The sequence below is a fragment of the Erpetoichthys calabaricus genome, chromosome 2 (assembly GCF_900747795.2).
Source record: "Erpetoichthys calabaricus chromosome 2, fErpCal1.3, whole genome shotgun sequence".
Lineage (NCBI taxonomy): Eukaryota > Metazoa > Chordata > Cladistia > Polypteriformes > Polypteridae > Erpetoichthys > Erpetoichthys calabaricus.
Window position 1 is genome coordinate 146,413,886 of NC_041395.2, and position 26,773 is coordinate 146,440,658.

Here is a 26,773-nt window from a genome sequence, read left to right on the forward strand (position 1 = left end):
TAGGAAGAATAGAAAGGCTTTAATTTACATACATTTGTGAACAATAAAACACTCCAACAACAAAGACCAAAGAACAATACTTATTTATCCATACATTTTTTACAAACATATGCTATTTCAATTTTTTCATTGTATTTTGCACATTCAAAATGTGCCCAGTGACTGCACATATCACACTGCACCTGAAAAATAAAACATAACGATTAGTCTGAACATGGAAACAGTAATAATAGTGACTGATTCAATTAACTATTTCTTCCGATGCGGCCAAGCAGGTGTAGAAGCAGTTAATATGTTACTTGTTAAGTTATATTACTAGACCCCAAGAACAAAATTATGAAGAGTGAAAATGAGCATAGTAGGATATTATATTATTGTGGATGGTACATGTTGAAATATTGTTACCATTTCAATTGTGCTTTTGTTGGGATCATCTTCCAGCTTGGAACAAACCAAGCAATAATCTTCTGCATTGCTTATAATCACAGTTGTTCTCATTAGTATACAAGCTTTAACATCAGTCATTTGATTAATTTTCAGTATTTTGAAAAAGCAATAGTAGTGTTAGGTGTAACATACTGCTGTTATTCAAAATAAGAAAATAATCTTCACTCAATATTTAATTTCCTTTCAATTATTTTATTGCTAGTATGCTAATATTTGCGGCTTCTGACAAAATAATTCATTATTCATAATATATAAATTTACACACAGAGCTGTAAGTAAACACTCACCGGCAAGTCAACTGGAACCTCTGAGGGGAACACTGCTTCTCTCCCATACATAAGTAGAAATGGGGAGTGCTTTGTTGTAGTGTGAATTTTGGACCTCAATGAAAAAAGTGTGGCGCAAGCAGTTTATTTATTACACACTATGTCAACAAAAGCAACAGATTACTTGGCATGAATGGTATATACACCGTATATGTTACACCCATCCGTTTATTGTAAGTCGTAGCATTAAACTTATAACGTTATACCATGTCATCAGTTAAAAATACCTATGCAGTAAACTGTAATAAATGCATTAATGTAGTAAGGCTAAGAAAAGCATATATATTACTGAAATACAGTAACACTTACCTCAAACTTCAACACTAGGTAGGACAGATCGACAAGCAGTTGGTAAGCTTCGAGAAAAGTTGCGTAATTTTGGTCTGCGCATGCGTAGTATCAGTAAGTGGATCATTTCGATGGGTAGAATGTTTCGTTAGAACACCGGCCCTTTTTATGGCGCACCCGGAAATGCTCCAGGTGCTTGATCACCTGCTTCTGATTGCATTTCCAGGAGGGGCTGTAGAGCTGTCCAGGCCCGCTCAGGGACCCATGCAGCACCCCCTGGTGGCCACCCCAGATCCCAACAAGGCTATGGAGAACTCCATCTCCCATGGAGCCCTGCGGGAAACTGAGGCACCATCATCAGCCAGAGAGGCTGCCACCAAGTATCCCGGGGGAGGTACTGAGAAACCCATGGTTCCTTCCCCCGAACATATGTAGAAAAGCCAGACATGGGACCCGGCTGCCCGCCCGCCACAATAGATAGATACTAAAGGACCTATATAAAAAAAGAACACAGTATAAAGTTTGATATAATGAATAATACGGTGGTCAGTGTTTAACTGTTTGTGCTTCTGGACATTGTGTTGGAATCCACGGTCTGTATGGAGTTACCATGTTATGCTGTTTTTTTTTTTTTTTCCCTTTTGTTTTTCCACAGATACCAAGGAGAAAGGACACCGGACACAAATGAAGGAGTTAACTAACTTTAGCAACTCTAAATTGACCGTGTGTGTGTGTGTGTGTGTCGGTTCACTGCAATGTGTTGACGCCCCGTATATATAAAAACTAATAACAAAGTACAATTTACGTAATACGTATCGCAGTGTAACCTTATATTATGCACATTTTTACAAAGTTTTAATTGCAATTGTATTAGAAAATACTTATCAGTTTTGTACTTTTTAACCTAAGAAAAACGCGATCATTTCACCTGCATTTTTCCGGACAGTCCTTTAATTGTTAAGTATATATGCAAACTGAATGTAAAACTTGGTAGTAATAATGATAATAATTACAAAGTTGTGCAACATTATACGAATCACACATGTAATAATTCATATTTACCATCCCAAGCATGTAGTCCCCTGCCTTACTCCTGGTGCAGTCGGAATAGGCTCCGGCCCTCCACGATCCAAAACAAGCTGGTTTGAATACTGACGGATAAGTTATTAAATGTACGGTAGGTCCTAAAACTTCAACCGGTGCGTCATGACTGTTCAATACATAAACGCACTCATACAGTCTATCTACAAATATAAGTAAAACAAAAAAGCGAACTGCGGTTACGAAGCCGCATCATAGCGTTGACAGGTAGCGAACATGGTACAAAAGAAGCAGGCAGTAACCATCAGTTAAACTCAACACCTCTTGAAGCATCTCTCTCCTCGCTTTCATTATTACGCCAGTTTCCGCGTGCTGCGAGTATACGTTGTTGTTCGCCCTCATGAAGTTGCTCGTGTTCATCATTTTCTTATCAGGTAAGTTTTTGTCGGTCTATATTCGTTTAAAATTGTTTAATATTCACTTACTAGAACGATGCGCATAATGGTTTGCATTTGCTGTAAACATATGAATAGTTCAAATAAAATGCCTTTTAGATTCAGGAAGCCAATGAACAGTTCCATAGCTATTAATTACATCGGCTCTTAGACTGCACTGTCACGTCTAATTGCCCTTCCAGAGTCCGGGGGTCCGAAGCATATGCCGATGCAAGACTGGAATCAATCAAGGAGTAATTAGCAATAAACTCTCGGATCATCGTCAAGGTGTTTTTTTTTTTTTTTTACGATAGTCAAGTTTTTCGTTACCCTTTTCAAATTATTATTATTATTTACTTTCCATTCTGCACAATTGCATTCTTTAAATAATTTGCCCGCCAGATCCCTTTATGAAGCACCCTGACAGACTATCATTTCTAACGCTGTGAACGATCTCGCAGTGATTGCACCGAGATGAAAAGGGTTTGAGTTGATGTGTATTGAAATCACACTATTAGAAAACACTCAATTTTTTAAAAAAAAATGTGTGGTGTAAAATAACTGCCTGAGCTATGGTGAGTGGACGCCGTATACCGTATGTGCACCATGGTCGAAGTGAATGGATTAAACTACTCGTTCTCTGGCCACTCTGTCTGTCAATACCAACGGAAACTCCCTCACACTTGACTTCTGCTGATGGTTAAGGGTGGAACCAGTTCATCAGTGTGATCATGGCTTCTTTGTGAGTAACACTATATGATGACTATCTAGTAGTTACCCATGCTCAACTGTAAGGTGGTAATCCATTTCATATAAAAGACTATGCCATAATTTTATTAAACAATTATAGCTTTCTGTAAGTTCTACAAAGTTTGCAGTTAGATTGGAAAAGGCATTTTATTTCAATACAGAATAAGTCTGTTGCACTGTGCATCTGAAAAAAGCCAAAAGATAAAACTGAAAAAAGAAACCAAAGTTAGAGCTACAAAGTTTCCTTTTGGACAGCCTTCACCTGCCACCTTATGGAAGTAACACCCCCGGACATTGTGTCTCTAACCGTTCTTTTTTCAGCATATGAGTAACCTGCATCTTTTATGCTTAATCATACTGATTGCAGATTTTCATGTAAAATCAACTACTTATTATTATTGAACTCATGGATCATTAAAATATCATTATGGATAGACGTAAACCTTTAAAAACAGTGTTTTTGCTTCAGGGGACCTGTCAGTGTGCTTAGACGCCTACATATTTAAATTCATAAAGGTTAATTGTTTCATCCAAAATAAGTCAATGTGGGTGTATTCTTGAGTGTACCCTTTGATACACTGGTATCCAGTATAGGAATGGATCCTCCCAGCAGGTGATGCTGCTGTTGCTTGCTCTTCAAGACTCTAAAATTAAAAGGAAACTGCTAACATATACAGATATGGATAATTTGATTTTAACCTAATTTGAACTAATTTGCATCTGTTATTACCCATCATTTCAACTCCTCTTATACTGTTCCTTCATTCAATGCTTATTATGTATTGTAACCATTGAAATGTATACATACACATTTCAATGGACACAATGGCTCATATATATATATATTTAGAGGTGTCTATTACAATACATATGTGGAATGGGGAAATTACATGCAGAAAAACAGAAACAAAGTCAGGAAAATTATTATCCAGCTGTAGTGCCTTCATGAAGTTTGTGTCTAAATTGAAGGAAAATATTACAAATAAGCAGGCGAGGGGGTGGTAGGAAAGGTAAAAATAAAAACATAACCAGGAGAGATAAAAAGGAACAAAGTACAGAGGGGCTGTAAAAACAGCCACCTGAGATAATACATGGTGAGTTAAAAAAGTTATTCCTTTGTTCAATGGCTATATTTACTTCTTTATTAAATAAAATATTGCTTTTTGAACATTTTATTTCCCATTTTGACTTTTTAAAAGCAGTTCAGACAAACAAAGGAAGTGCACATAAGAGGCCTGAGAATAAGACACCTCCATCCATCATGCCGTGCAATGAAATAACTGTGAAAAACCCCCATACCACAGTATCACCAAGCAAGCATACACCGACTTCTGCAAATGGAACTGTATCAGCAGCAGCTTTGAAACCTACAGCCCCCTGTGCTCACACCTTGGAGCAACATGTGTCTAATTCTAGTCCAAAACAAGGGAAATATACTATAAGAGACAAACAGCACAAAGTATGCATCAAAGCAGATATGGGTCTGCAGTTTTTAATAGTGAGGAATAAGGTAAGAAATAAATCATTCACCTGCACTTATGTCTATAAAAGAGCAGTTTGTGCTTGGTGTGAGGCTGTGGAAGAACTCTCTTCCATAGCATGAATGCTAATAATATAATTATACAATGAAATTTTACTTTGAACAAAGACAGCTGTAGTTACAGCACGATATGAATTATGCAAAAATGCATTAAGTCCAGACATATAATGTGTGTTTTAATTATTAATTTTCTTCTTTTGTCCACTGCTAGAAAAATACGTATTACAACATTAATTCTGGTAATGCAAGTTTAAGAAGCCAATGTGGGAAAAATGCATCGGTGTTGTCATTATGCTTCAATGGAGGGTTTATTACTTTCACGTTTGCTATGGTAGGTACAGTACATTTTCATTACTTCAAAACATTTAGGCTTGTGCTTTTCTAAATAGTCCTAGTGTACAAGTTGTTTCAGGTTGTGTATTACAAGGAGGTCCACAAGGTGAACTGATGTCTGACTCATATTATAAAGGTATCTTATCCTATGTCTAACAACTTCATACTACCTCTAATAACCCACTATATCTAATCTTTTACTTTCTGCCCAAACCCCACCATCACTGATAGAAAACTCCTATGAAGTGTACCAGACTCTTGAGTTCAGATAGCAGGAACTCACAACAGCATCAGTACAAAGGCACTATGGAAATTTTACTGCACCAGAGGATTCTGGCTCATATGAGGGCACACGTAAACATGTTTACATCAGGGGCAACTGAAACCAAATTAAACAGATGCCAAGTGTTTGGCCTGGGGGAAGAACACATGCAACCACCGAGAGGAAATGCCCAGTTGGTTGGCAATGCTAACCAGCACATCCCTGAGATTGCTCAGGACTAAAATAATCGAGTATACCATACCCTCACATTCACAACCCCGCTTAATCTAGTATAGGGTGACGGAAAGAAGGGGTAGTAGGAGCAGAGCTCATCCTGGCAACACCGAGCACCTACCAGATACTGCCTGGGACAAGATGCCAGCCCATTGCAATGTTCACTTACACACTCAAACACCCACATTTGGCCAGTTTGGAATCACCAATTAATCTGACATGCATGTCTTTGGGAATCACCCTGCAAACACAGGGAGAACATGCAAACTCTAAATAAGCAATGAACAGCACTAACCACTGTCCTACCATGCTACAATCACTGATTTTAAATTAATGACACTTGTTTTTTTGTCTTTTTAGACTAATGTAATTTAAATTATGAGTTGCGTTGCTCAAGAAGATGTATAAGGTGACACTGAGATTTACATTCAAATATTAGCTTTATAAATCTGACTGTTAGTGCAATATTGTAATTCAGATACATTCGTTTTAATGCAGTGCCAGATGTGAATGCGCTGGGAGTTTTCGTTTTTTTTTTTTTTTTCCTCAAAATGACACACGTGGTTTTCAAAGGAAGTTAGATATGTCACCACAGTAGCTTCTGTTCTTGTACTTGTGACAAATGTTTAGCTCTCTTGTTATTATGAATCTGTGAATCAAAAGTGTTCTTTTAAACATGTCTATGTGCACATTTACTGAGTGTACTGTAGTCCCAGTTTTGAAGCTTTATATTGCAGCCCATGGTAACATGATGACATGAATATTTTTTGTATTAACTACACAGTTATGTAAATAAGACAGAAGTTATTAAAGTTTTTTTCTTTAACTTATATATTCATTTAAAATATACAGTCAAAACCTCCTGCAAGAAATGCTTGTTTTTCCAATAACAGACTACTTAGGTACAAACATGTCACATTTGAACAATTATTACATTAGAAGTTATGAGCTATGACAAGTAACATATAGCATGTAGTACACTACAAACAAAAGCATGATGAGAAATGAAAATCTTTATAATCAAATTTTCTATAATATTCTAAGCTGCCATGGCAGCATAGTGCAGTTGGTTGGCATTGATGCCTCACAGCGTCACTACCTATGTGGCATTTCCATGTTTTCCCTGTGTTCATGTGGTTCTCCCTTGGTACTTTGGTTTCCATCCACATTCCAAAGATATGCAAGTCATGTAGACTGGCTGCTCTAAATTGTGGGTGACATAGTATGTTTGTAAAGAGCCTCTGCGATGGACTGGCCCAACATCCAAGATTAGTTTCCAGCTTGCATTCAACAGTACATGGAGAAACTCTGGTCCCATGTGACACTGGACTAGGATTATGAATCCTATAAGTTTATTGGGATCATAATTGTTACATATACAGAGTGCAATGAAATTTTTGTGTGTACAAATCTACAAACAACATGCATGGGTGAGTTTGTGTATTCAGAAATTAGTGCCTATTGAAGGTTGAAGAAATTTCAGAACAGAGCTTTTTCACAAAGAGAAGTCTGAAGTACATCAGTCAAGTGCTTCTCGAATTCTAATGTAGCAGTCTTCTGCCTCTGTATACTACATAATTTGGAAAAATGCCTTACGCTAATAAATTCAGTGTTAATGGGTTTTTAAAATATTTTTCAGCTTTGCTTTAATCTGTTATATAGGCCGTTACATATAGTTTTAGCACAGACAATGTGCAATTGAATGGTTTCTCATTAACAGCCTTTGTACCTCAATATCTCATTAAACTAATTTATCCTACCATGATTATGTTAAGATATAACTTTGCTTTTGCCCTGTAATCCACATCGAGGGCTGGTAATTGCCATTCATCTTATGCTTTGCTCACCATGTCCCTTAATTGAAATAAACAGGATTAAAATGAATGAATTAACTAATTAAATTAATTTTCTTTTTTTTTTCATGTCAGAATAATGTGTTTTCCCACTTCTTGTAAGTACTTACACAGTCAAGGTGAACAGTGGTTCACACCTCTTTACTTAGCTTGATGCCTTATTATAGAAGAGAAATTGCTCTCAGAAAATGATGCTGCCAAGCATGGCTTTGGCTTTCCATGGTCCTTTTAAAGAAGGAAAAGAAAATCTGTGCTAGAAAATGAATGGAAGGATGCATAGTTGTAGGAAAACAAAAAAGCTAGTAGTTATTTTCTGTAATTTGTAAAAAGTTCAGATAAGTATATTTTCCCTGAAGTAGCTTTTTCACATGAATATCCCTTGCTTTGTTTTAACTGGTCTTTAATGCATTCTTGTCTAGCTGTAGTTACACCAACAATTTTAATTTATTACACATTACTGAGAAAATGCCTAGGTCCCATTTGGTCATTTGTAAGCTTCTCTTACTGACCAATAAATGAAATAAAAATCAGCTTGCTCTGAAAATAGCGAGGAAATGTTTATTAGTCTAGTTTTGGTGATCTGATGGACATGTGTGGCAGCAATGCAAAAGTGTTCTGATACTTTTACATATCTGAGAGGTCAGATCTGAAGAAGCTGAATACTATTTCATATCTGTAGTATATATCTTCAGATTCCCTTGGGATCAATAAACTATCTATCTATATGTCTGTATTGTTAAGGGGCCTGGCTGAATAGGACTTGACTAAAAAGTGTGACAAAAGACAGGAGGTTAGTGAAACCCTAAAAAGAAAAAAGAGGTAGGCACTGGCATATGTGACTCTTACTGTCCTGTTGGGACAGACAGGACACTGCCAGGATCTACATGCACCTGCTATCCAGTAGTGACCAGGGTGCAAACATGTTATGTTCCACTATCTGTTGGTATGGTTGCCTAACCCTCTTCTAAAAGAGATTTGAAGGGCAAAAGGAGAAGTATAGCTGGCGACACCTACTGAATGATACAGGGCAAATGGTCCCAGCAGTAGTGTTCCTCCAATTGAAATCAATGACTTTATTTTAAACTGGTGACACTTATCTACTTACTATATTGATGAGCTGTTTCTTAGGTGTTTGCTACAAGTATCATGTCTCCTCTTTTCAATTAGTTGATATTTTAGAACCTTTCACAAGAAAATATTGCAAAGCTACAAGCAGAGAAAGAAGTTTTACTGTGATTAGAGCTTATTACTAGTTTGTAATATGTGAACTGCAAACCATAATATACCTAAAGTAAAGACACATATATAGAAAGCATTAAATCATATAAGGTAACAGCCTGGCAGACATGCAATCATTGAAATGTACTTGCTAGGAGTAACCTGCTTCTAGCACTGAAACTCTCTGTTTACTTGGACAAACAGTGGCAGGTAACCATAGTCCAGCGGTAAGCAGCCCCTCAGGTTGCATTCAGAAATTATGCCAAATTCTACACACTGATCTGGCCTCTGGTATAAATGTGAGTTAGTTGAAAAAGCAGACTAAAAACCTTCACTTCCTTCTTTTTCTAGTTGGGTTGAGGGAAGTTCATAGGGCATTTACACTTCTCATCGACAGTTTTAATTAAATCATGTTTTTAATAATGGCATAAATATTTATATCTGCTTGCCAGGCATTTATTTACATATCAGATGAAGATCTGCCATATGTTTATATTGCAGCTGCAAAGAGTTGTATGTATATTAAATCACTGAAAGGAGGCTTTCAAATTGCAAAAGTTTAGAATTAAAAAATTATCTGCTTTAAACTCAATATCCATGTACTCTATGTCCAGCTATTATTGCTGAATGGGAAATTCAGTTGGTCTGGAGCTTTACATTTAAAAAAAAAAATAATTTGTTTACAGTATAACAGAATCTGTCAGCTTTTCTGGAGCTACTCTTTACCATTAAACAATCAGACTGTTGAAGGTACAAATGATGCAATATATTTCATGGGTAGTTTTAATTAAAACATTATTTTTGAGAAGTTTTTTGAACCATTTTTATACCTGTCTGGCTTATAAGAGTGAGTGAGCGCAATCACATTGCTGACTGTGACTTTTACGCAAGGTAATACAAACAGGTGTTTAACATCCTTTTCCCAATATACCCATCATCTCTCCTCTGCACATGTCCAAACCAATGCAATCTCACCTCTCTGACTTTGTCTCCCAACCGTTGAGCTGACTTGAGCTGACCCTCTAATGTACTCATTCCTAATACTGTCCATCCTCGTCACACCCAATGCAAATCTTAGCATCTTTAAATCTGCTACCTCCAGCTCTGTCTCCTGCTTTCTGGTCAGTGCCACCATCTCCAACCCATATAACATAGCTGGTCTTACTACTGTCCTGTACACCTTCCCTTTCACTCTTGCTGATCAATCTGTTACAAATTACTCCTGACACTCTTCTCCACCCATTCCAACCTTCTTGCACTCTCTTTTTCACCTCTCTTCCACAATCTCCGTTACTCTGTACTGTTGATCTCAAGTATTTAAACTCATCCACCTTCGCCAATTCTACTCCCTGCCTCCTTACTATTCCACTGACCTCCCTTTCATTTACACACATGCATTCTGTCTTGTTCTTACTGACCTTCATTCCTCTCCTCCCTAGAGCATATCTCCACCTTTCCAAGGTCTCCTCAACCACCTCCCTTCTTAATCTAGCTTCCATTACTCTTTCCCGTAACCTCATGCTTTGGCTCATCAATTTTATCCCCCTGTAGTTACTACAGCTCTGCATATCCCCCTTATTCTTAAAAATAATTACCAGTACATTTCTTCTTCACTCCTCAGGCATCCTTTCACTTTCCAAGATTCCATTAAACAATCTGGTTAAAAGCTCTACTGCCATCTCTTTTAAACACCTCCATTTTTCCATAGGTACAGTATGTGATCTGGACCAACAGCCTTTTCATTCTCCATCCTCTTTATAGCTGTCCTTACTTCCTCCTTGCTAACCTGTTGCACTTCCCTTTTCACTATCTCCACATCTGCCAACCTTCTCTCTCTCTCTCATTCTCTTCATTCATCAGCCTCTCAAAGATGCTCTTTCCATCTGCTCAATATACCCTCTCGTTTGTGTGTACATTTCTATCTATCTATCTATCTATCTATCTATCTATCTATCTATCTATCTATCTATCTGTCTGTCTGTCTGTCTGTCTGTCTGTCTGTCTGTCTGTCTGTCTGTCTGTCTGTCTGTCTGTCTGTCTACAGTATCTATCTAATATGGCTATAGTTCTTCTACTGGAGTGGCCATGTCTCTACTGTAGAAGAAACAAACACATCATCCTAGTATTACTAGTCATAGTCATAGTTTTTTTCGCTTTATTCTAGTCATAGTAAACACACTAGTATAGTGAAATTAATGACAATGTGCAAATTTTTTATTATTGCATGATACTTCTTTATTTATATTTCAGCAGTATATTTTGTGTTTATATACTGTAATTATTGTAGAAATATGCTTAAAAAGAATAAGTTGAGTTGACTTAAACTGAATAAGTAACTTGTTTCTCAATAGTCTTACACTGGTATGCATCTAAAAAGGTGTTGTAATACAGTCTGTTCAAAATAATTATTTGGTACTGAAGTAACGGAAAGTGAAGCCATAGTTTCTCTGCCTTTCTATTTACTGTACTCAGTCATTCAAGTCAAGTTTCCAAGATGCCATAGCCCGTGGAGACAGTATCAGGCTCAAGGTAGGGGACAATGCTGGAAGGAGTGTCAGTTCCTTACAAAAAGCAATTGCAATGACTCCCTCACAGTGGGCCAATTTAAGAGTTTCCAATTAAGTTACCGTGCATAGATCTAAATATATATATGTTGGCTAGTTATTATCCACATCCATCATTTATTAGGGGTCCTTCTCACTAACAACTGTTTTCAGGAATATTATTAATTTACATATTACATGTAAATTCATTTTTTGGAAATGCCATTTACTTTGGTACATACTTTGGAAATGCTTGAATGCAAAATTTTACTTTAAAATAACTAGGGGGCTCTGCCCCCTACTCGCTTCGCTCACCAACCCCTGTGTGGGCCCTAAGCACTAGTCATTTCCCGGATCTGCCACTTGTGACGAATCATGCTTCGCTTTGGATAAACACAAATATCAACTCTGTTTTTGATATCTCCGTCTTTCAAAACTATTATCGCTGATAATTCGTTACATGTTGGTTTATTATATATGCAAGCGTGATCTTTCGGATTCATATAGAAATCCAAGAAAACTTCTTTGTCCGTGTCTTTCAGATAGATTTTGTGTTAAGTGCGATACTTTTGGATGTATGGATTTGTATCCATTATTGGCTGTAGAATTTCAAATACGTCTGTTTGTGTAACTCTTTCGATTCTATGTTGCATCGCTTCTTCATGATCATGAATATAAACCTGACCAAATTGTGGTTTTTTTGAAATTAAACTTGTAGTAGCTCTGTCATATCCCCTATGTCCATGTATTCGATTTCTTTTCGCTGTTCCATTTGTTAGAAATACAGTAATGCTATCTTTACTATCAGTTTTTTTTAGACTATCGAATGCATGTGTATCACGCCAACATTTTTGAACCTTTTTACGACGTTCTACTTTGTCTTCTACTCTTTGTCTTTTCTTCTTCTACTGTTTGTCTTTTATTTCCGCCCCTACTTGCACCTGTTAGGTTTTCAATTCATCTCTTGACACAAAGTCTTGTCTCACGGGACATGAAATTATCTCTCTGAAAATGTCTCATCTTGTCTCTCTGAAAAAGTCTTGTCTTGTCCCAAGATTTTTTTATATAATAGATCATCATTTTCGCCCCACTTATCTTGTTTAGACTCCTTAGAAACGTCTTTCATCTTCTCCTGGAGAATTCCAACATGCACCCTGGCTAGCAGGCAGATGCATTATAATCCATCCAACATGTCCTGGGTCTGCCCCAGGTCTCTTCCGTTTTTTAATTATCCATCCATCCATCCATCGTCTCCCACTTATCCGAGGTCGGGTCGCGGGGGCAGCAGCTTGAGCAGAGATGCCCAGACTTCCCTCTCCCCGGCCACTTCTTCTAGCTCTTCCGGGAGAATCCCAAGGCGTTCCCAGACCAGTCGAGAGACATAGTCCCTCCAGCTTGTCCTGGGTCTTCCCCGGGGCCTCCTCCCGGTTAGACGTGCCCGGAACACCTCACCAGGGAGGCGTCCAGGAGGCATCCTGATCAGATGCCCGAGCCACCTCATCTGACTCCTCTCGTTGCGGAGGAGCAGCGGCTCTACTCTGAGCCCCTCCCGGATGACTGAGCTTCTCACCCTATCTTTAAGGGAAAGCCCAGACACCCTGCGGAGGAAACTCATTTCAGCCGCTTGTATTTGCGATATCGTTCTTTCGGTCACTACCCATAGCTCATGACCATAGGTGAGGGTAGTAACATAGATCGACTGGTAAATTGAGAGCTTCGCCTTGCGGCTCAGCTCCTTTTTTACCACGACAGACCGATGCAGCGCCCGCATTACTGCGGATGCCGCACCGATCCGCCTGTCGATCTCGCGCTCCATTCTTCCCTCACTCGTGAACAAGACCCCGAGATACTTGAACTCCTCCACTTGGGGCAGGATCTCGCTACCAACCCTGAGAGGGCACTCCACCCTTTTCCGGCTGAGGACCATGGTCTCGGATTTGGAGGTGCTGATTCTCATCCCAGCCGCTTCACACTCGGCTGCGAACCGATCCAGAGAGAGCTGAAGATCACGGCCTGATGAAGCAAACAGGACAACATCATCTGCAAAAAGCAGTGACCCAATCCTGAGCCCACCAAACCGGACCCCCTCAACGCCCTGGCTGCGCCTAAAAATTCTGTCCATAAAAGTTATGAACAGAATCAGTGACAAAGGGCAGCCCTGGCGGAGTCCAACTCTCACTGGAAACGGGTTCGACTTACTGCCGGCAATGCGGACCAAGCTCTGGCACCGATCGTACAGGGACCGAACAGCCCTTATCAGGGGGGCCGGTACCCCCATACTCTCGGAGTACCCCCCACAGGATTCCCCGAGGGACACGGTCGAATGCCTTTTCCAAGTCCACAAAACACATGTAGACTGGTTGGGCAAACTCCCATGCACCCTCCAGGACCCTGCTAAGGGTATAGAGCTGGTCCACTGTTCCACGACCAGGACGAAAACCACACTGTTCCTCCTGAATTCGAGGTTCGACTATCCGACGGACCCTCCTCTCCAGGACCCCCGAATAGACTTTCCAGGGAGGCTGAGGAGTGTGATCCCTCTGTAGTTGGAACACACCCTCCGATCCCCCTTCTTAAAGAGGGGGACCACCACCCCGGTCTGCCAATCCAGAGGCACTGTCCCTGATGTCCATGCGATGTTGCAGAGGCGTGTCAACCAAGACAGCCCTACAACATCCAGAGCCTTGAGGAACTCCGGGCGTATCTCATCCACCCCCGGGGCCCTGCCACCAAGGAGTTTTTTGACCACCTCGGTGACCTCAGTCCCAGAGATGGGGGAGCCCACCTCTGAGTCCCCAGGCTCTGCTTCCTCATTGGAAGGCATGTTAATGGGATTGAGGAGGTCTTTGAAGTACTCCCCCCACCGACCCACAACGTCCCGAGTCGAGGTCAGCAGCGCACCATCCCCACCATATACAGTGTTGACACTGCACTGCTTCCCCTTCCTGAGACGCGGATGGTGGACCAGAATCTCCTCGAAGCCGTCCGAAAGTCGTTCTCCATGGCCTCCCCAAACTCCTCCCACGCCCGAGTTTTTGCCTCAGCAACCACCAAAGTCGCATTCCGCTTGGCCTGCCGATACCTATCAGCTGCCTCCAGAGTCCCACAGGACAAAAGGGACCGGTTAGGACTCCTTCTTCAGCTTGACGGCATCCTTCACCGCTGGTGTCCACCAACGGGTTTCGGGGATTGCCACCACGACAGGCACCGACCACCTTACGGCCACAGCTCCGGTCAGCTGCCTCAACAATAGAGGCACGGAACATGGCCCATTCGGACTCAATGTCCCCCACCTCCCTCGGGACATGGTCGAAGTTCTGCCGGAGGTGGGAGTTGAAGCTACTTCTGACAGGGGGCTCTGCCAGACGTTCCCAGCAGACCCTCACAACACGTTTGGGCCTACCAGGCCTGACCGGCATCCTCCCCCACCATCGAAGCCAACTCACCACCAGGTGGTGATCAGTTGATAGCTCCGCCCCTCTCTTCACCCGAGTGTCCAAGACATGTGGCCGCAAGGTCCGACGACACGACCACAAAGTCGATCATCGAACTGAGCCCTAGGGTGTCCTGGTGCCAAGTGCCACATATGAACACCCCTATGCTTGAACATGGTGTTCGTTATGGACAATCCGTGACGAGCACAGAAGTCCAATAACAAAACACCGCTCGGGTTCAGATCGAGGGGGCCATTCCTCCCAATCACGCCTTTCCAGGTCTCACTGTCATTGCCCACGTGAGCATTGAAGTCTCCCAGCAGAACGAGGGAGTCCCCAGAAGGTATGCCCTCTAGCACCCCCCTCCAGGGACTCCAAAAAGGGTGGGTACTCCGAACTGCTGTTCGGTGCATATGCACAAACAACAGTTAGGACCCCGTCCCCCCACCCGAAGGCGAAGGGAGGCTACCCTCTCGTCCACCGGGGTAAACCCCAATGTACAGGCTCCAAGTCGGGGGGCAATAAGTATACCCACACCCGCTCGGCGCCTCTCACCGGGGGCAACTCCAGAGTGGTACAGAGTCCAGCCCCTGTCAAGGAGATTGGTTCCAGAGTCCAAGTTGTGCGTCGAGGTGAGTCCGACTATATCTAGCCGGAACCTCTCAACTTCGCGCACTAGCTCAGGCTCCTTCCCCTTCAGAGAGGTGACATTCCACGTCCCAAGAGCCAGCTTCTGTAGCCGAGGATCGGACCGCCAAGGTCCCCGCCTTCGGCCACCACCCAACTCACACTGCACCCGACCTCCTTGGCCCCTCCCATAGGTGGTGAGCCCATGGGAAGGGGGACACACGTTGCCTCTTCGGGCTGTGCCCGGCCGAGCCCCATGGGTGCAGGCCCGGCCACCAGGCGCTCGCCATCGAGCCCCACCTCCAGGCCTGGCTCCAGAGTGGGGCCCCGGTGACCCGCGTCCGGGCAAGGGAAAACGCCGTCCAAAATTGTTTTTCATCATAGGAGGTTTGTTTAACCGCTCTTTGTCTCATCCCTCACCTAGGACCAGTTTGCCTTGGGTGGCCCTACCAGGGGCATAAAGCCCCGGACAACAGAGCTCCTAGGATCATTGGGACACGCAAACCCCTCCACCACGATAAGGTGGCGGTTGAAGGAGGGTTTTTTTTTTTTTAATTATAGTCAAGTTTATTGAAACCTTTTACCTTTTTTGACCCCCATATTCCCTGCCTTAAAAAGATAATTTTATGTTAATACATTGTATATTGTATATGCCAATATATTGTAAGATCATTGTATATTGTAAGGAGACAAAAGGAACAAGATAAAGGAATGGAGAAATCCTTGATCCCCTTTTAATGTCCAAAACGGAAAAAACTAGCTGCCAACAACAAAATGAAAGGTTCAGGACCATTATGGTCCAAGACTAGAATATCCTTAAGCGGAGGCATTTCTGAAGTCAGAGTTCTGCCTACCCCGGTCACAGGTTTCAGAATGAATGCTGATATTCTGTTCCTCGATCTCTTAAATGTGTGGCAGGGTGGAAGATTGGGGCTTCTGAGTCTTGAACAAAATAATGCCGCAAGTCTTCCAGGGGATTGTCTTCCATTCTACCAGTAAAAATGGGGAAGAAATCAATAACCAAGTGTATCCACTCTCTAACCCTATCATCTTTACATCATTAGAGCCCTGAGGATGCTCTCCAAGCCTGCATGTCTGACAATATATAATATATGCATTTCAATTAGAAGTAAGCTAGTTTTTTTTTTAATACAAATATAAAGACTCTGGTTTGAGCAGCAGATGAAATCGATTACATTGTTTTCTTTCATTTATTTTTTTCCCCTAAAGACTTGTTAAATGTAATTCTTAGACTGTAACAGCTGTTTATGTTGTGACTGGGCAGCCCTAGCTTGCACTCACAAACCCTAAAAGGATATTCGTAAAATTCTAACATTTTATGGCATACTGGAAAGAAACAACTATCATGATTCTCTAATGTAAGAGGTAACTTTAATTATGACACCTAAAATAAATGTGCCAGTAATATCATCTAATATCTTTAGAAAGAGTGTTGGGGAAAGCAGAGACAGAAAAGGCAGTGAGCAAAAAAAAAGTCCTCATTAGACTAGAGTAGAACTTTAACATCCCCATTAGATATTAAGAGCTAAAGGGTTCTTGTGAGTAAGCAGGGAGCTGATTATCTTTAACTGAATATTAATTAAAAATTATGACTTTTAAGACACACCATCACATTTTCTCCTAAGTTGTTATTAGCACAGGGGTGAGGCTTCTTTCTTGTAATGCCACAGTAAGTAAGAGGAAAGCACTGATATGTTTTACACAGCAGCAATCAACCCTATCTTTTTATCTGGGCTTTGTTATTTATGTTTCTGTGGATATATGTCACCAAGATGTGGTGTGACTTGCCCACAGTAAACATTACTTTCACATAGATCTCTCCTCCAGAGTTTGGATATCTTTCATTTTGCTTGTATGATAAAAATATTGTCCATCTTTAAATGATCACTGCTTTGCATTCTTTCTACTTGGGTTAACTTATTATGATCAGAATGCTCAATCATAAGAGATCTTCCCCTTTAGAGGCTTTAGAAAACAATTCATCCCTTCAAAATGCTTTAGTGAGATGAAAATGATAGTAGAAAGGCTCAATGCAGCAGTTGGTAATGACGCAGCTTCATGAATACAGCACCCTAGGATTGACTCCTGCAGCTGGCTGTTGTCGTTTGGCCCTACTTCCTGTGTCTGTGTTTTTAACTTTGGAAACTTTTGCTCCCCTCACAAACACATGTGTGTTAGGCTCATTGATGAGTCCAAATTGGCCCTGTGTGTGTATGGGTGGATGCCTTACAATAGAATGACACCCTGTGCTGGTGGGACACCCATGAAGCAGGCTTGATAATGATATTTTATGAAGAAGGTAATGTAGTATGTAGAAAAGAAAACAATTTAAGGTAAAAATATTAGTAAAACAAATAAACACTAAGGGTGTTGGGTTGATATGGTAGAACAATGGCTTGCACAACTGCCTCACTTAGCATAGCATACTGTGACAAACATTGGGATACCCTAAAAATTCACTAAAGCATTTATGTACATTATTATCATTAAGAATGTGATTGACCATAGCCTTGAAACTTAGTAAAGTACATCAGTGTGAAAAGAATTTTCAGTATAGTATGTAATCAGTATGTTAGACTAGCAGAATGCCATCATATTATTGTGAAAAAATGAGACTGGAACAAACTTCTGTTCACCTCTGAGCCCCATGTCTGTATCTGCTGCAAATGCATGAGGAAGTGTATGTCACCTGCTCACATCTTTGTAATTTTATCCATTCATCCATCCATTTCCTAATACCATTATCCAGCACAGGCTGGCAGGTGAGTTTAGCGTGACGACCAAACCTGGGTGTGTTAATAGTCCATCACAGGGGACACACTAACACACACCCACATCCACTCATATAGGGCCAACATGGAGTTGCCAATTAACTTAACATACATCTCGAAGATGTAACCCAGGTGATAAACCCAAGTAGAATAGGCAAAAAGTGCGAGCTCTGCACTCAGAACCAGGACTCTGGAGCTGGGAGGCAGCAGAGCTAACTGGTGAGCCATCATACCACCCTCTATGACTACAACAAGGAATGAGCTCCCGTGTGATGGAAAGAAATTCTACTACTTTGTTGGATTACTTCAGTAATGATTTACAAATGTTGGCTTCAAATGATATTTTGAGTGGAGTTGAGGAGACATCAAGAGGAACATGATGCACAGTATGTTGCATGCGATCCTTCATGTAATTTTCATAATCTGTTTTGATATGCATTAAAAAAAACACAATGTCTAAAAGTTATTTTTGTTTCTTTCACAGAATGGATCGTATTATTATGTGAATGACATTAATGCTATGGTGACTATTTTAACTGTGCAAGAGAAGATTCAAGGTGCTAGTAAGTTTGCCTTTGCTTGTCATTTCTAGTTTCTTGCACTTTCTAAGGAGTTTTACAATGTAAGGCTGAAAAGCTTATGACACTTCTCACCAAGTAAGTGTCATTTAGAAGTAATTTATATCTTAGAAATTTTAATTTAGTTATATTCCTATATGACCCTTCCAGATTTCCAGACTGTTACCCTCCGTTTCCTTCATACATACTGAAATATCTGTTGTGTTAGTAGAATGATCGTGTGGATGTATATTTCCACACCAGTCTGAATATCTTTCCAGGTTCATTTGTTGAGATTTTGCTAATTTTAATATTTATTTCTCTAGTATAGTATTGTAGCGTAACACTATAGTCTCAAGCCCTCTTAATTCAGTTTGGGGCCATAAGGGACCAAAGTGCATCCTGGCCTCATTGGGTTGCAAAGCACAAACTAGACAGAGGTACAGTGCTAGTTCACCCCAAGGCTCATTCAAGCACACCTTCTACAGAGAGACAATCATCATAACCTGCATATCTTTGGGAGTGTGGAGAAAAACTGAACTCCTAGAGTAATACACCCTTATTGACAGGGAGAGCTTGCAAATTCCACACAGAAAATGACCAGATTTGAGGTTTTAAGAAGTAAGTACACATTTAGATAGATAGATAGATATTTAGCTCTAATAGCTGGGATTGCTCCCATTGGCAGAAAAAAAAACTCAAGTAGATGTTTCCTATAACTCTCTATCAGTCTCTGGAACTGAGTGGGAGAAAAATTCAGAATACTTTCAGTTGTGTAATGTTTGAAGGATATCTTGTATGCATAGCCTGTTTGAAATCCCTTCATAGTATATTGCTGGGATTACAACGTGGCATTTGACTTGGTTGTTCCAGAACCCTCCATTTCTTTCTTTTCAATCATTTCTTGGTAGAGTTACTGGTAGGTTTAGGGTCATTATCATATTGTAAGATCAACTTTTGGTTCAGTTTCAGTCTTCTTACAAATGGTCTCACATTATCCTCAAGCACCTTCACAGTGTTTCTCAACCTCGGTCCTGGTGAACCCCTGTGGCTGCAGGTTTTTGTTCCAACCAGATTCCTAATCATTTAATTAGCTGGTATTATTTTTCTTTTATCTTACATTCAGAAAAGCACAGCAGCATGATTTTTACATTTATAAGACATTTAGAAATATTTCTGCTTTTGCTATAGATTTAAATGCTTAATTCTCTTTTGTTGATTTCATCATATTTTGCCCTTTCTTTGTGCAGTTTTTCCCCTTTGTTGTATCTTATTAATAAGAATTAAAAATGAGCAGATCAGACACACTAGCAAACAACACTGAATAAGCAAAGGCTGCAGCTACTTTAGCATCAGATCCACTAATTATAAATAATGGATTAAATAAACAATTAGAACACCTAGAAAAGTAGAATGAAAATCAAGATGAAAATATTGTTAAAAAGAAAAAAATACATTATTCACATATAACTTCTTGGTACATTTTAATATATATATATATTTTTTTTCTTTTTAACTAAACTTAGTTTTCTAATTTCTATATTGTTCCCAAAACACAGAACTTGGGAAATAACTCATCACTTAATTAGCCCAGGAGTCCAATTAAAAATAGAAGCTGGTTGGAACAAAAACCTGCAGCCACAGTGGGTCCTCAGGACCGAGGTTGAGAAAGACTAGCACAATGAAGAATTCATAATGGATTCTGTGATGGACAGCTACCCAGGCCTTGATGCAACAAAGTAGCCCAAAACGATAACATTTCCACCATAATGCTTTATAACTGGTACCAGATGGTTCTGGTCAAATGATGTCTTGGCCTTTCATCAAACATGGATTCTGGTACTGAGGCCAAATAATTCTGGCAGCTCTTTTGATCTAGGCATGGTAATAACACACATTTCGACAACAAGGAGCAAACCAAACTGGCTCCTCCAAGATCCTCTCTAATAATGTCCAAATCATCCACAATGCATGTGGCACACCAATTTTAGGTATTTGATGCACTGATATATGTAGGGTTGTACTTAATTTTTCCACATGCAAAATTCAAATTTCTGTTTATTTAAATTATACAATGGAGTACAAATTGTAAATGTGGCATGATGTTTGTTATATCACCTTTATCTATAGTACTAGGGTGTTGTACCATGTTAGCCATTATGAATATAGTGAGAAGTCAAGCAAAATGACACTTTTTATTGGCTAACTAAAAAGATTAAAATATGCAAGCTAACTCAGGCTGTCTTCTCCAGGCAAGATGTAATCTTATTGTAATCTTTTTAGTTAGCCAATAAAAGGTGTCATTTTGCTTGACTTTTCACCACCTTTATCTATAAATACTGTTTAAATGAAGATCAAATATTGATATGTCCACGTATATTAAAATAAAAAGCGTTTAATGTTGTACATACTTTATCACATGACTGTAGCACCTTTGAAGCTCTTCTATATTTACATCACCTCTTTGACTGCTTCTTTACTGCTCAGATTTTGAAAGAAACCTTTGCAGATAATTATTAACAACTCTCTTCTCCATCTTCCTTCCAGAATTTAATTACCATTGTTAGCGTGGCCACCATGTGTTTAAAGGATCATGATTAATGCTGTGGTTTATTTTTTGTTACAGAGCTCAGATTTGTAAAGCTATATTTATAATCTATTTGTATGTAATTCATAATTGTGGGTTTTGTGTTGCTTAACAGACTTCACACTTGACGAGATTTCAGTGCTTGCACTCCTAAGCTTAATTCACCTACAGTATACAGTCATGGCCGAAATTATTGGCACCCCTGGAATTTTCCTTGAAAATGCACCATTTCTCCCAGAAAATTGTTGCAATTACAAATGTTTTGGTATACAAATGTTTATTTCCTTTATGTGCATTGGAACAACACAAAAAAACAGAGAAAAAAGCCAAATCTGACATCATGTCACACAGAACTCCAAAACCAGGCTGGACAAAATTATTGGCACCCTCTACTTAATATTTGGTTGCACGCCCTTTGGAAAAAATAACTGAAATCAAGCGCTTCCTATAACCATCAACAAGCTTGTTACACCTCTCAACTGGAATTTCCGACCACTCTTCTTTTGCAAACTGCTCAAGGTCTCTCAGATTTGAGTCTGCAGAACAGCTTGAATATATTTTGAAGTTGATTGGGGTTGTTTATCCACCATTCAGGCTATCCTTCGTTGCAGTCTTTTATCAATTTTTCTCTTCCGTCCACATCCAGGGAGATTAGCTACAGTGCCATGTGTTGTGAACTTCTTGATTATGTTGCACACAGTGGACAAAGGAACATGAAGATCTCTGGAGAGGGACTTGTAGCCTTGAAATTGTTGATATTTTTCCACAATTTTTGTTCTCAAGTCCTCAGACAATTCTCTGCTCTTCTTTCTGTTCTCCATGCTTAGTGTGGCACACTCAGACACACAACAGAAAGGTTGAGTCAACTTTTCTCAATTTTAACTGGCTTCAGGTGTGATTGCTATATTGCCAGCACCTGTTTCTTGCCACAGGTGAGTTCAAACAAGCATCATATGCTTGAAAATAACGATTTACCCACAATTTTGAAAGGGTGCCAATAATTTTTGGAGTTCTGTGTGGCATGATGTCTGATTTGGCTTTTTTTCTGTTTTTTTGTGTTGTTCCAATGCACATAAAGGAAATAAACATTTGTATACCAAAACATTTGTAATTGCAACAATTTTCTGGGAGAAATGGTGCATTTTCAAGGAAAATTCCAGGGGTGCCAATAATTTCGGCCATGACTGTAAGATAGGGATGGGAAAGACAGGGAAACCATCAGATGCACAGGACAGAAGATCTAACAAAATAAATGAATTAATCAAGAAGACAGAGACACAGTTAGATACTTGTTAAGGGTAAATTTCACGCAAATATTAGAAAGTTTTTTTTCACACAGAGAACCATAGACACATGGAATAAGCTACCAAGTACAGTAATGTGGTAGACAGTAGGACTTCAAAGCTGGACTTGATGATATTTTGGAAAAATTAAGTGGAACGGCGAGCTTTGTTTAGCTGAATGGCCTATTCTTGTCCAGATTGTTCTAATATAGCAGTATGTAAAAACAGCACTCAGCAAGAAAGTGTTCCCTCAGGGTAGCAGGGCTCAGTAGAATTCAATCATGAATTCTAAAAGAAACAGAAGTTTACAAAAACAAGGGTTCTTCTCCCCTTGAGCACCATAATGGGACATTTTCATGATCAAGAAGGCATCTTTTAAAAGTTTTATTTTTCATGTGAGACTACAGATATGCAGCTGGAAACATGTACCACTTTGTACCTGTTTATATCTAACTGCTAGAGCCAGCAGAGGGTGTCTGCAGTACTGTTTAGTATCTTGACAAGGTGATTCCAGCTTTCATCATATTATATAAAATTTAAATCTGTAGATATGTACGCTCAATAAGCAAATTATTAGGAAAACTATATTAATAATGGGTAAGACCTCCTTTCGTTCTTCACTTTGGGATGCCACGAGATGTTGGAAACATTCCTTTGAGATTCTGGTCCATGTTGACATGATTGCATCATGCAATTTCTGCAGATCTGTCAGCTGCACATTCATGCTGTGAATCTCACGTTCTATCACATCCTACAGGTTGTAACCTATTAGTTTTTCCCTGAAGAAGGCCCATTTGTAATATTCTGAAATTTCCTTTGTTTCAGTTTGTGCTAACATTAACTTTAAATTTAAACCTCTGGTAGTTTACTGCTTAGCTTTTCACCAGTGTAGGTCATTCACTGCAAATCAACTGATTAAATCTGAAGAAAAACTGGAAATACTGAGGTGTTCTAAACCTTTTGACTGGTAGTGTACTGTATTTTTAAAAGTGTGCAGTGCTAAGAGCATGTCAGTTGAAGTGAATCATATTTATACATTATTATTCTGGTGATTCAGAAAATAGGCAAATTAGTTATTTAATATACCGGTAAGTATTGAAACATCTGTCTTTATACCTTATTAATGTAATATTTTAAATTTCTTTCTGTTTTTATTTGTTATGTCTATTGGTATTAGATCTGATTAAAATGTTGACTCCTCATTGTCTTTGCCTGTATACTTTGTTTTTTAGAAGCAGTAATGTATGGAAGAATAAACAACACCAGAATGTTTGAAACTGCCATTGGTAAATCATACAAGTGCAACAGCCAACAAATACTTTCATTTACAAATGACTTCAAGCTTATAACTGTTAACATGCAGATCCAGGCATTTAATATAAGCAATGATTCTTTTGGAGAGGGTAAGTATTAACATTTTGGACTTCCTAATAAAACACTAGTGTGGGTCCTTTCTAAGTCTATCCTGAGAAGTACTTAGGTTAGAAAACATAAACCCAAAAGACATCCAATCAAAGTGATATTAAGTGTTAGAAACTGAAATAACTTTTAAAATGAGATCAAGCAAATAGTATAGTATAGTATAACTTTTGAGTTTGTTTTTAATGACAATATTTAGCCTTTGTTGTCAAAAAGGATTTGGAGGACAACAAAATGTAAAATAATTATATGTTGACAGAAATAAACTAGAATATACAGCTACAGTAGAGTAACTATAGGAAATCTGCTCAGCACTATGCAGAACTTCATAGATGAGTGTAATTCCTCAATGGATTAAATGAAACAACAGATGACAGGTCAATCTTAATCTGGAGATTAATGAGATAAATCTCCTAACTGAGTTTTTGGAAATATTTATTTGTTGTTGCCTTACTGCAGAAGTCCGGTGAGTGTTTTCTGTTGCAGAAAAGAGTGTGTTCTCCACTTCCTTAACACAGCACATTGTGCTGATTTGTGATGATGATGATGAGCCCAATGTGTCAAAGGAAGTTTTATCACTATTGTAATCACAGCCAAAGTGATAATGGTTAGGACCTCTGCAGCACAGAAAACTAGCACACACAGAGAAATTGCCAAGATCAAGACTGAGAAATACTACATTAGCCCAGATTTTCTGTCTACAACAATTCATATATGTACAGTATGTACATATTATTGACATTTCATACACATTTATATATAAGCATTCATCTATCCATTCATTGTTTTAGCTTACATTTTCCAATATAGGATGTGAATGACAGCCGGCATCTTTACCCAGCTGGGACACACTCAAGATGGAAGGAAAGGGGGAGACAGCATGCATGGGGCATTGTCTCTCCAAGACTGCTAGATGGCAGCCAACTAGGCATTATGGGAACTGGTGTTCTTGGACTCAGCCCTGTTGGGTTCATAGGAGCTGCCAGGGTTGCTGCAGAGACTGGGGAGCCCTAATTTTTCAGGTTCTCACCTCACCCACAACTGCTTCTGAGGTACAGCTTTGGAACATCGGAAGTTCTTTTGGGTGTAGCATAAAAGAAGCCGGCTGCCTCAACTCCTGAAGTCAGAGTCAGCATTACTGAGTGCTGTATACTGTGCTTTGTACTGTGGGAAAAGCTTACCAGTGAAGAGTTTCCCACAATAAATCCTCTTGTTTATTTTATAATTGTGTCAGAGCCTGTCTGTCTTGGGTGTTTGGTGAGCTGGAGTACCCCCCGGTGGCCACAATGGTCTAAAGGAGTAGTAACTTACACCATCAGGTTTAGAAACAAGGCAGGAAATCGGCTCTAGACGTCACGAAGCAAGCTTATTCACACATTCACTCTGGCCAAGCCAATTAATTCACACTTTACTGTTCTTTGAGATGTGGAAAGAAAACAGAGTAACACAAGAAACATTTGCAGTCACTGTGAGAATGTATAAATGATACACAAACAGTGATCAGAATAGAAAAGCAGGAAATCAGTTTACTATTAAATTCAGCCATGATGAACTTCAAGTCAGGTCTTATTAGACCAAGTTTCTGTCTCACTATTATATATGCTCCTGAAGTAGTCACCTGAGTAGAGTTCTTGCCCTTCCTAAAGATCTTACTGATTCCAATGGGTTTGCCTTTACAAATCTTTGAGAATTGCATAATCAGAAAGGGCGATTCATCACAAATGATTTATCCTTCCTTGATTGAAGTTACCCTCCTAGTGAATGCTTCATAGTTGGTACTGTTTTGAACTGCTTATCCTATATATTAGTAGAATAATCATTTTACAGTTACTGTATTGTGCATACTTGCAATATGACAGAAAGGCTTTATTCAACTTGGCAGCTTTATACTTTGAAGTCAAACATTTTTGCTTATCAATGCGCTACCTAATAAGTTTTTTTCCTCTTTTTGTCTCTAATGGTTGATACTGTATGCACCTCACACCACAAAGAAATCCAATCATAACCTATAGAAAGAACTACACACCATAACCAACTTACAGAGATCTCTGAAATCTACAGTATTGTAAATCTGCTCATGTTTTAGCTAATTTGAACTCACACATACTCTGCTAGCAGTAAGAATCACCTTACATACAGTATAATGGTTATTTTCTTTATACAGTGCAAGAATGTGCCATCGATGAAACAAAAAGAATTATCCTGCTAATACTGGGAGCATGTTTGGTTGGAGTAACCCTCGTCATCCTTTTGATATACTTGATGAATCGGGAGCACAGAAGAGGCTATCAAACTTTGTAAAATAAGCAAGGAAAAGGTTTGCCATTAATGGCAAGAAGAATCCTGCCTGGCTCATCATACCTGAAAAAGGGTTTTCATGTGTGTTATCTTCATCTTCAACAAATAAAATATACATTTTGAATTAAGTTTAGTTAGTTTACATTGAATGTTAAACATTTATGCAATCAATTCAAATAAAATAAATGTACAAACTTAAAAGAAACAATTGCACTTCTTTAACAAAGGTAATCTGAGTAATAACCCCATTATTATTATCTTAATATGACTATCCTAATGTACCCAAAAAAAAGTCCTATGAGGACATGAAAAAGAAGAAGCAGTAGTTCTACCTCAGGTTCTATTCATTAATTAAATAACAATACAATACAATACAGTTTATTTTTGTATAGCCCAAAATCACACAGGAAGTGCTGCAATGGGCTTTAACAGGCCCTGCCTCTTGACAGCCCCCCAGCCTTGACTCTCTAAGAAGACAAGGAAAAACTCCCAAAAAAAACCTAGTAG

General features: G+C 39.4%; 1 protein-coding gene and 2 long non-coding RNA genes across 5 annotated transcripts; 1 reads left to right on the forward strand and 2 right to left on the reverse strand.

Moving 5' to 3' along the window:
* Nucleotides 1–1,222, reverse strand: LOC114643582 (uncharacterized). The gene is made up of 2 exons (XR_003714831.2): nt 735–1,222; nt 1–182 (listed from the first exon to the last, which is right to left on the reverse strand). It is a non-coding gene; the product is annotated as an uncharacterized LOC114643582 (long non-coding RNA).
* A 942-nt stretch (nt 1,223–2,164) lies between these two features.
* On the forward strand, nt 2,165–26,394 carry LOC114643588 (lysosome-associated membrane glycoprotein 3). 3 transcript variants are annotated; one of them, XM_028792159.2, is made up of 6 exons: nt 2,165–2,536; nt 4,486–4,796; nt 5,038–5,157; nt 18,607–18,685; nt 23,782–23,952; nt 26,133–26,394. In XM_028792159.2, the coding sequence occupies exons 1-6, from the start codon at nt 2,503–2,505 to the stop codon at nt 26,267–26,269; spliced, it is 852 nt and encodes a 283-aa protein (XP_028647992.1). In that variant the 5' UTR covers nt 2,165–2,502; the 3' UTR covers nt 26,270–26,394. The 3 variants fall into 3 exon arrangements, with proteins under 3 accessions (XP_028647992.1, XP_028647999.1, XP_051779951.1); XM_028792166.2 differs by having other exon boundaries at nt 4,489–4,796; XM_051923991.1 differs by lacking the exon at nt 2,165–2,536 and having other exon boundaries at nt 4,180–4,796.
* On the reverse strand, nt 21,880–22,264 carry LOC127526854 (uncharacterized). Its single transcript, XR_007934292.1, has 2 exons — nt 22,102–22,264; nt 21,880–22,064 (listed from the first exon to the last, which is right to left on the reverse strand). It is a non-coding gene; the product is annotated as an uncharacterized LOC127526854 (long non-coding RNA).
* Nucleotides 26,395–26,773: the final 379 nt, after the last annotated feature.

Excerpts from the sequence above, each read along its gene's own strand:
- LOC114643588 (XM_051923991.1), top strand. The coding sequence starts at position 4,410 with ATGGCTATATTTACTTCTTTATTAAATAAAATATTGCTTTTTGAACAT. Across the intron at positions 4,797-5,037 it reads TTTTAATAGTGAGGAATAAG|AAAAATACGTATTACAACAT; the intron begins GTAAGAAATAAA and ends GTCCACTGCTAG. Across the intron at positions 5,158-18,606 it reads TTACTTTCACGTTTGCTATG|AATGGATCGTATTATTATGT; the intron begins GTAGGTACAGTA and ends TTTCTTTCACAG.